The 11,185-nt window shown below is 41.2% G+C and overlaps 1 protein-coding gene across 1 annotated transcript; it reads right to left on the bottom strand.

Moving 5' to 3' along the window:
• Positions 8,999–10,637, bottom strand: LOC107610533. The gene is made up of 2 exons (XM_016312582.1): positions 9,560–10,637; positions 8,999–9,483 (listed from the first exon to the last, which is right to left on the bottom strand). Exons 1-2 carry the CDS (start codon positions 10,635–10,637, stop codon positions 8,999–9,001), a joined length of 1,563 nt encoding a protein of 520 aa, XP_016168068.1.

Here is an 11,185-nt window from a genome sequence, read left to right as displayed (position 1 = left end):
GCTACTATGTGATTTACAATTTTTTCCAAATCAATAAGCAGATCCCGTTCAAAGTTTATAAATATACTGAGAGAGATCATTGGCACAATAAGGACTCAAGATATGAATGTGCAAGAACCACCTTTACACTTGGGGGCTTCTCTTTGATGATGATCTTGAGGTCGGAACATTAATTTCACTCAACTGTGGTCTCCTTGGTTCCTTTTGTTTCTGCGCTTCAACCATATTCTGCAGCCATTTACATCACAAAATACAAACTAATCAAAAGGATCACATAAATAAATATGGTTTACATCTAACTACAAAACTTGAGAGAGGCTGCAGACAGGTTGCATACCTTTTGATAATGAGGTCAAATTCTTGCGTGACTGCACCTGTGCTTTTGAATGTAGACGATGTAGATGCTGCACTTGTTGAAACTGTTGTAGTCTTGCAGCAAAATTTATCCCGTTATGTGAGTTTCCACCATCCATGGTTATGTCGCCATCCTTGGTGATTTGAGAGCCACCAGGCATTTGATGAAGAAACTGGTAGGGATTCCCTAAGGGTGTTCTCTTTAGTTGCTCGCCGTTGAAAGAATACGAAGGCACGGCTTTTAAATGAGTTTTCAGTATCTTAAAGGCGGCACTTTGCTGCATAATGACGGAAAATGAAGTGTCAATATTAGGGACTACATATGCCGCCAAGGTTTCCAAGCTGTTGTTAATGTACATATATTCCTTTAGCACAAGAAGGAAATACTGAGACTTGAGTGGACAGAAATTTGAATCATATCGTAAATAGAATTGTTCATGAAGTAGTGATGTACACCATTAAACAGGTAAACAGCAACATGCTTAATAATAAGAGAGTAAAAACAATTTTGTTACAAAAGGAGGGGGATATTAAAATCTATATCAATACCACTCTACTACACTGGATTGGCTAAAGGCCTATTAAGTATTGTACACAAAATATCAAAATGCATATCAATGTCAATCAATATACTTTCTATAGGTCTGCTTAAAAGAGAAAAAACAGAACCAAGTTATGCAATAACAATTCACAAAAGAATGATTCATCATTCCCATAAAAGCAAAGCAAATACACTAGATTAATTACAAAATTCATGAAGCTGTTTCATTTAAATATTTGGTTATAGCCAACAGAGTGGTGTGGGTCATAGACCTATGAATTTATATATATCAAAATTTACACGTGTGTTGCATCTTGCTATTCAAGCTCGCAGAAAAGTCAACCAACCTGAACCATAATTGATGCAAAATTCAAATTAGGTTCCCCTTCTAGTATTGTAGAAAGTTCACGATAGACTCTCTCAGCATTCAAGAGAACACAAAGTCGGCAAATTATCAAAGCACCTCGTCTAGAGCATTAAAAAAAATAGAATTTAATAACTAAAGATAAAAATATAAGCAAAGGGAAAGGAAAGGGAATTATCACGATAAGTTACGCTATTGCTGTTCCCGTGGGGTTATTGTTGTCACTATTGCTATGAATTAAAAGGAAAGAAAATTATCACGATAAGTTACGCAGACTCAGCTAACTGAGGTAGGGGTTTTTCTAAAAATCTATTTTATATTATAGAGTTGTTAGAAATAGATATTAATGCAAAAAGATATGTTTCTGTGATTATATTTGTCTTGTAGATGTGATGGTTTGTTAGACTGAATTAATTGTTGCTTGATTGCGTGAGTGGTGTATGGTTGTTGATAAGAAATTGGTTTGAAATGTTATTTACTTTATTATTATGAAAAGTGAATTTTCTTGGTTTTTAGAATTTATTTGGTAATGTAAATGAGTCGATTTTGTTGGAAATGATTTGAGATATGAAAATAAATTGATTCTCGAAGTAGTTTAATTTTTGAGTTAGTCTGATTTTATAAATGATCTAATATTTGAGCTGGTTTGATTTTAAAGAGTTTTATTATTGGAATTGGTTCGATTTGAAAATAATTTGATATTGGAAATAGTTGAATTTTGGAAAACGATTGAAATTTGGAAATGGTTGAGTAAAGGTTTAAGAAATGTTTGGATGGGATCCGAAAAGGGTGGCAGAAATCCGAGTTTTAGAGGAGATGATGCCGAAATTTTATAAAAGTAGAAGTTTCATTTGAAGTAGTTATTTTAAAAGGTTTAATTTTAAGCATTATATGGTTTAAGATTACTTTATTTATCAAAGGAAGAGTTATGTTTTGGATTGGAAATTGTTAGTGAACGGAATGGAAAAAAGGATGATGAGGATTTTCTTTGAAATATGATTTTGAATGAATTTAGAAATGAGTTATGGATTGATGAATGATGATGATGTTCAGAATAACTTAGACATTGATGAATGTTGAATGAATTATTTATATGGCTTATGAAATTGAATTATCTGAGACACAAGTTTCCTGGGTAAAGTACCGTGGCTTGCCACCATGTGTACCAGGTTGAAACTCGATACTCTGTTGACCCTACGACGTAAGGGTGACCGAGCACTATAAATTCCCGGGAATTTTACCCCCATTGAACAATATTGATTATTTGAGAAAAAGCTATGCATAGACTCTTGGGGATGCACGTCGAGGAACAGTCTAAGATTTTCGGACTTGTCGGGTTAGCTGGATAACCGACAGATGAGCCCATTAGCCATAGGCCAGGCATGCATCATATGCATTTGTATGCTTTGCTTGGGTTTGAACTTGTTTTGGTTTGCTTAATTGTTAAACTATTCTTAACTGCTACCTGAACTATTTGTTGTAACTGTTACCTAAACTTGTGCTTTCTTTGTCTGTTTTGCTTGTATTTGTCCTGGTGTGCTACTTTTGAGAATGAGCTTTGGTGCTGAATTAATGATTTTGTTGATTGATTTTGTGGTTGGTCCCTGATTAAGATTTTCTTATAAAAAAGAAAGGTTTTGGATTTTTGAAAGATTGAATATTGTCTCTTTGAAAAGGTTTGAAATGATTAACTCTTGGTTTTTAAAAGATTCATAAGGCAGTGATAATCACTGAGCTTGAAAATAGTTTTCTTATTAAGTATCTTCTTATGACAACTCTGAAATTCCGTGGTGAGACCATGTGGTTAGGTTCTCACCCCCTATAGCTTTACCTTTTCAGGAACCGGATGAAGAAGCTTTATGAAGAGTTATACTGCGTTTGGTTTATATGTTGTTGTACTAATTAGATTGTTTTCTTCCCTCGTCTTTGTTATTATAATTTAGTAAGAGGGATAGGAGTTGTATGTTTTATATGTATATTATATTATAAGATATTATGTAAGAAGTCTTGTATATGAATCTATGCCTGCTTGTTTTTTTTGTTAAGATAAATTATTTATTTCCAGTTTTAAAAAAAATCAGCAATACAGTGTCGAGTCACAGGCTCTTATTTTAATATTAAGTATATAAATTAGTCGTAATACTTCTTTCTATCAGAGTGGCGCAGCCGGAAGCGTGACATTCTGGTAGTGAGGGTGTTACAGATTGTAAGGTGTGACAAATACAGGCCAACATGAGTATAAAGTCTTCCAGCCAGAAAATGGATTAAAACCATTAGTGCAAAGTCCAAGCCTAACATTTCTAGATTCTTGGGCAAATAGTTCATGGGTGGCATTAAATTGTTTCCAAGCATCAGCATCAGCCGGATGTGTGATAACCGATTCATCGTGGCGTACTCCATCCACATGCCACTTCATATATTGCGCAGTAGTTTTAGACATAAACAAACGTTGAAGCCTTGGAGTAATAGGAAAATATCTCAATATTGAGTATGGCACATCCCTACTGCTATTAACTGTATCCCCTGCCTTTGACTTAAATCGTGGGTGTCCACACATGGTGCAGGCTACATAACTAGTCTTGTCACTTGTTTCTTTATAATATAGCATGCAGTGATTAGGACAAGCATCAATTTTCTCATATCCTAATCCCAATTCTTGAATCATTGTCTTTGACCAGTAGAAATCTTCTGGAAACTTCTCTGATTCTGCGAGCATGCTCTTGATTATGGCAACCATTCGATTATAACAGCTCTCAGTCATGTTGAATTCTGATTTCAAGTTCACTAGCTGGGTTATAGCTGACAATATTATATGCTTGGTGCAGCCATCCCACAAAGGTTCGTCAGCACTCCTCAGCAACTTATAAAACTTCGACGCTGATGGATTTGGATCCTCTTCTAAACTTTCCATTACATTTAAGTTATCACCTGCAGCATCAATAACCATGTCTACATATGGATTTGTATTCTCTTCTTCATGTTTTTGGGTAACATTTGTTGCGTCCTGTTCAACCCATATTTTCTCACCATGAGCAGTCTAGTTTGTATAACCCTCCATAAACCCACAATCACACAAATGCTTTTTGACCCAAAATATTTCATCCCTAATCCTGTTCTTACATTTTGTGCATGGACAAAGAATGCGACCTAAACTATCAATGACAGTCGGGTTTCTTTCTACAAAATCTACGAATTCCACAACACCTTTCTTAAATTCCTTGCTTAGATGACCAGTGCAATCTTGCCTTCGTGACATTCAACTCCTATCAGGCGCCATGATTATCTGGATTAAGCTTTCATTTTAGCTGTAATACCAATGTTTAACGTGTATATAAATGACATAGTCTCGTGTATTTTTTTCCTAAATTTCATTAACATATTTTTATTCACAATCACATTAAATAACCCCTTCTACAAGTCATAAAGTAACAAACTTAATACATTCAATTTGAAAATAAAGATATAAATCATAAAAAGATAATATACAAAGCTTGAAGGAAATTGTAATAAACAATTTGAAGCATTAGAAACACCAAAAACAATTGGGTATCATTAATCTCATGTCAAGAACTTCAAATCATGAGGTTAAAAAATATGGAGATATACTGGGTTTATTAAAATAAATATCAATTATATCTTTTAATACAATAAGAACCCAACAGATTGATAGAACGGCGTTTTTACGTAAATACGCATGGAAATAAATTTAATTCCCAAAATGCGCATGGCTGAAAATGTTTCTGCAAATGCACACCGCCAACTCGCAAGGAGCAACCACGAAATGGAAATGGTATACACATCAGGGAGGGTGTCCACGAAATGGGATCAGGGCACTGACACAAACCATTTCGTTCCTGCAACAAACAAAATGGAGCATCTCAAGCTTGGTGTCCACGAATTGGACCATTACATGCATGGCAAGCACGAAATGGAGGACTTCACTGATGGCACACACGAAATGGACCAAATCAAGTGTGTCATCCACGAGTTGGGCATTTCATGGGAGGCACACACGAAATAGCCATCCTCAAGTGTGGCAGGCACGAAAGGGGGGGGGGGCAGTCAAAGCAGCAGTGTTGCAGTTCCCGTACGAGCATGCATTGGGTGAAAGTGAGGCAATTTATTGTTGGGTTGTGAGTGTGAAGCATATAAAAGGAGGTGATGGGAGGGGAGGGGACCAAATCGAAGGTAAAAAGGAGAAGTGAAGTAGTGGGTAGCTTCGGTGAAAAAAAAGAGAAGTTTTTTAATAATTTAATTATTAAAAAAATGAGTGGAAGTGGAATTAATGTGGAGAAAAATCTTAATAGGTTGGATGAATTTCACATTTCTGCTCATTTACATGTTAAGGTGAGTTTATTTTTTTTAATTAAAAAAATAAAAAAATTTTGTTAATAATTTAAATAATTGTTTTAAACTATATAATTGTGTTTTGATCTATTTCAATTTCAGCCGGCACGTGTGTTGACTCCGCATGGCACGCTGGTCGATATTTTCTCTGTAGACGAAGCAGATCCGAGTATGGAGATTAGGAGGCAGATGCTGGAGCCGTATCTAAGAAGAGCCGGCTTCTATTATGCGTCTCTGATAAAGCGTTTTGAGTACGACAACCCAGTGATTAGCGCTCTTGTGGAGAGATGGCGTCCTGAGACCCATACATTCCACCTCCCATGGGGTGAGTGTACTATCACTTTGGAGGATGTTGCCATGCAGGTGGGGTTACCAATCGACGGTGAACCGGTCAGCGGCACTCTGAGGTCATGGAGTAAGTTCCACCAGCGAGATATTTGGCAATGGTGTGAGGAACTCCTTAGAGAAGTTCCTGACGGACATGTTGGGACCACGAAGTATAACATAAAACTGAAGTGGCTCAGGAGTAGACTGCAACAGATGCCTCTTGACTCTCCCGAAGAGGCCCTCGTACGGTATGCACGTTGTTACATTATGTATTTATTGGGTGGCGTTTTACTTCCTGACAAAGCGAACAACACGGTTCACGTACGTTATCTTCCTCTCCTGGCAAACTATGAAGCCATTAGTACATATAGTTGGGGTAGTGCCGTGCTCTGTTGGTTGTATAGAGCCATGTGCCTAGCGACTGATTATAATGTCGAGGGAATGTCTGGTTGTCATACAATGTTGATGTCTTGGATATACTTTAGGCTTCCTTTCTGGGCACCGGACGTGATGAGCCCATACACGTTTCCGTTAGCTACAACGTAATAAATTTTCTTCCATATGTTCTATATTTGTGCTTTGTGTTCTTATTTCCTCAGCGTAATTTTTTAAATGTGGTTATAAGATCATTCTGTTCTTTCGCAGGTGGGCGGGCAAGAGAGGAAAGAATGACTACGCCGAGCAACGCTTACAAAGGCACCGGCTTAGGTTGGACAATTTGAAGGTGGATGAGGTAACTATTCCTATTGCATCACTCTCGCATGATATTGTTTTGTCCCATGAAATTTAGTCTACCTGTGTAAATGACATTTGGATTTGGTAGTTTGTGTGGATGCCGTACAGGAATGCACGTATTTTGTCGAGGGTGCCTGCAGAATTTCTTGGTGCTCCGCCTGGGGATTTCTATACGGCGGTCGTGCCACTTATTCTGTTCTGCTGGATCGAGATTGTTAACATCGATAGAGTCATGCGGCAATTTGGCGGCAAACAAGGTCCACCGAACCCTCCATTAAACATAGACACCTTCCATCACCAGTCGGCTCGCAACGACGATGGATGGTGGCACATCCGCCTGCAGACATGGTTTGAAGTATGGGCAAACAGATGGACTGTATCATATCGGCTAGAGATTGATAGGGCAGATACCTTGCATCCCAGTCATGATTATTACAGGTGGTATTGCTCGAGAACAAAGAGGTTTCTGTCACCCCCAGAGGCCTTCCATGATCCCCGAGGAGATGATATTCCGCGAGGGGCTCCGGCAGAGTACGGTAGAGGCCCAGTCGTTCAGCTACCAGCAGTTCCGCAGGACAGGAGACGCCATTGTTCCCGCCGTGGAAGACATCAGGCTGTCGAAGCTGATGAGATGCAGGTCCCAGACTCTCCAGTTCCGGATCCAGGTCAGGTTAATGTTTGGACTCAGCATGATCATCCACCGGTGGAAGTGAATTTCCCTGGAGATGTCTACTGCCCGCAGCCGTTCGTCGCAGAGGACCCCTTTCAGTCATCCACGGTCCATCAGTATATGCCTTACAATAGTACCTACAAGGAGGGTGGTTCATCGCAGGGGGCGATACACAGGACCTGATTGACTATATGGATCGAGTTAGTTGGACAAACTTTTCATCTTTATTTGATGGCCTAGATCAATTCATTCCTTCTCAGGCATCACCACGCACACCCAGCAACTTAGGACTTGCACTTCGACCGTCTGATTCAGGTAGTCACCCCCTGTCGGAAGGAGGAGATCTGTTTCTGTAGGTGACACGGCCGGATCCCAGATGCGCCCGTTCGAGCCATCGTTGTTAGAGGGCCGTCGCTTATCATATGCGGGGGCTGATGATGTAGGGGAGGAGGCACAGCCAGGACGTCCCCGCCGCGACACTCAAGCACCTTCATGTGGTACAGATGGGAGGTTAGGACATGCTGGACACCATCACTAGTTCACGTTATGGTTTTAAGGTTATTTATTATCGTCCGATGGTTGTATTTTCCCTTCGTTTGTACTTTATTATGTTTTATGGTGTCGTACTTCGTGGTTGTAACTTTTTACGGTTATCTGTGTTGTGATGTTTTAAATTCGGTGTTGTTAATGTTCATGTAGTACTGGTTGCAAACGTGTGTGATCATTTGACAAGAAAAGGAAATATTGCATTCATCTCTTTAATTCTAAAACATATCACATCACACCGACTAAAGACGAGAATTTAAATAAATTGAAAATGTAACAACACTCAATCTCCGACCCAGCCCCGCCGCTAAGTGCCAGTGACATGAGGACAATGTCTCCTAGTATGCCCTGGTTGCCTGCAAATTCCACATCGCTTTCCCGGTCTAGGCTCTACGTCGTCCATCTCATTCCGAATTCTTGTCGACACAGGTCGGCCATCCATCGATCGTCGCAGGTGGGGATTAGGATGGAGAAGTTGTCCTTCGTGGGGTGGCCACACTTCCTCATCAGGCAATGGGGGAAACTCCATCTGATATACCCGGAACACATTTTCGACCCGATAGACATCATCGACATAAGACTGCCAATCAAGCCTAGCATGGGCACATGCTGCAAGCGCGTGGGCACATGGGTAGTGCAATGCCTGGAAGTAGCCGCAGTCACACCGTCTTTGCTGGAGGTATACTCTGAATCTGGATTGAGACCCTACGCCGGCTATCTCATCGACGGTGAAGATCGATGTCGCCCTGTCGTGTGATATGACAAGCATCTGCGTGATTCCCTCCCTGTTGGCAAGTATTGCCTTTTGCAAGAACTGTGAGAACATCTGGCCACATGCAACCTGTGCTTCTGCCTGCCGACCCTTCTGAACAAACAATGCATTTAAATGGTGGTACGTGGACTTCACAATCGCACACACCGGAAGGTTACGAGTTCCCTTCATCACGGAGTTGATACACTCAAAAAGGTTCGTTGTCATGTGACCATATCGGCGCCCCTCATCGCGGTGTTGGAGCCATTTCGGTGGCTCTAACCCTCTTATCCAAGCCATCATTGCCGGGGACGTGGCTGGATCCTCTGCGCTGATTAACTCTAGGTAGTACTGTGCCTGCTCTTAGGTCTTCGAGTATGCCGCGCTAACAAGATGTCTTTTGGCTTCTTTACTCTTGAAGTTTGTTGCGAAATTGGACGCAATGTGTCGGACACAGTAAACATTGTGTTCCCAGCCACAACCCTCTCGCTCCAGCGCAGCCTTTATGGCAGCATGCCTGTCAGAGATCAGTAGAACATCTGGTTGCGTAGCCACATGTCTCCTTAAGTTGGTCAGAAAGAAGTACCATGCATATGTGTTCTCCCGTTCCACTAGCACGAAAGCTATGGGAAGAATGTTGTTGTTTCCGTCCTGTGCTATTCCCATCAACAAGGTACCCGTGTACTTACCATACAGGTGTGTTCCATCAACCGAAACTAGAGGTTTGCAGTGCTTGAATGCCTCGACACACGATGGGAATGACCAGAATACTTGATGAAATATGACGCTTTCACGATCGAGGGTGTTGCCCACGTAGTATGGTCGGGTTTGTAGGTCAACAATTGTCCCTATGACGAAATGGAAAATTCGTAAGAGCATGAAAATTATTACAAAACTAGTATGCAATCCGATAGGTAGGCTTACCTGGAACAAAGGTTTGCAACGCATTGAAGTATCTCTGTAACTGGTTATAAGAATCATCCCAGTCTCCATAGATTCTCGCTATTGCCTTTTGCTTCGCTAGCCAAACCTTTTTGTAAGACACCTTGTATCCGTATGCCGACTCCACGGACCCCTGCAACACTTTTATGCAAATCGTTGCGTCTGCTTGAACCATGGGGAATATGTGCTGGCATATGACATTTGAATCCAGTTGAGCATGATCTTGCGAAGTCGCGGACGCCAAACAAGTGTGAGGCCCTTGGTATTTTCGAACTTCCCAAAATCTGGACGCCCTCGTCTTCGCAACCCTCACCATCCAGGAACATTGGTCACCAAAAAGTTTGCATCTACAAACATACCTGGTATGATTTGACTCCACTACTTTGAATTCCACACTTCGACGTATGTTGTAGTTCTTAACAGCAAGCATTGCTGCATCCTTAGTCAGGAATTTCAGGCCAACCTCTAGCTCCATTTCACCTGTCAAACCATAGTTACTGGGTATGTCCTCTGCATTTGTCGAGTTCATTGGACCAAGACTGAGGTGCAGGTAATGGTTGGGGGTGCCGCTGGAAAGAGCTCCGACCCTTGCAACATTGATCGGTTCAACAACACTTGGGATGACCCTTTCGCCCTGAACCGGTTGGGTTTCCGGAACAACCTCTGCTTCCTCTCCACTATCATTCTCAATCTCGTCTTCCTCAGATGAGTTAGCCAACCCGTCGGCCATTCCTTCCGGATATGCAACATGGACATTCGGGAAGGGACGTCGGTCAGGTATTTCTGTATTCTGGGTGGGGGCCACGAAGGCATTAAAGGACGGACTACGACTCCTACCTATGTCCAAAAATGGAATGCCTTCACCAGCACTGGAATTTCGCATTTCCTCCACGTTATTCGAACTAGATGGGCTGCCCCCCACATCTTGGAGCTTCACGCAGAGTTCCATCGAATAGATGCTTCCGATGCTTCGGTGATATGAAAACATCATCGACACGTACTGGTCAGATTTAATATGCATTTTCTGATATGTAAACGAACTTGCTACAGCAACGGGCATCCTATAAATGAGTGTACTGATCTCCTTTTTTCTAATCAGCCCAGTGTTCATCAGAATCATATTTTTAAGTTGTTGCAGACACGACTGTGGGGAAATCATTATCCAAAGTGGGTCGTCACACATAAAGGTCACTCCCTCAGCTGTATACGAAATTTCATCATTGGGATATATGACCACATAAATATATTCAGATGCCATTATGACACCCAAAAATTAGTGAAAGTAGCTCCTGTGAGAGTGGAATTTTCGGAGAAGAAAGAAGGGTAGAAGAACTGAGAGTGAGAAATGTGGGTTTACTTCTGCTGGCGAAGGGTTTTTATAGCCTAGTCGTTGTCCCAATTCGTGTGCAGTACACACAAATTTGTGACATTTCGTGTGCGGTACAGGAGACATGGATTCTGAACTCAGCCATACACCCATTTCGCTGATGCCTGCCGTGAGTTCCTCCTTCCATTTCGCTGCTGCCCTCATAGAAATGGGATATCCATTTCGTGTGTGGTTGGCATGACATGGATTGCCCATTTCGTGGGCACCATAATTGAAATGGA

This window comes from Arachis ipaensis, chromosome B01, assembly GCF_000816755.2.
Source record: "Arachis ipaensis cultivar K30076 chromosome B01, Araip1.1, whole genome shotgun sequence".
NCBI classification, from domain to species: domain Eukaryota; kingdom Viridiplantae; phylum Streptophyta; class Magnoliopsida; order Fabales; family Fabaceae; genus Arachis; species Arachis ipaensis.
Note: the sequence above shows the minus strand (reverse complement) of the source record. Positions and strands in the feature narration are given on the sequence as shown.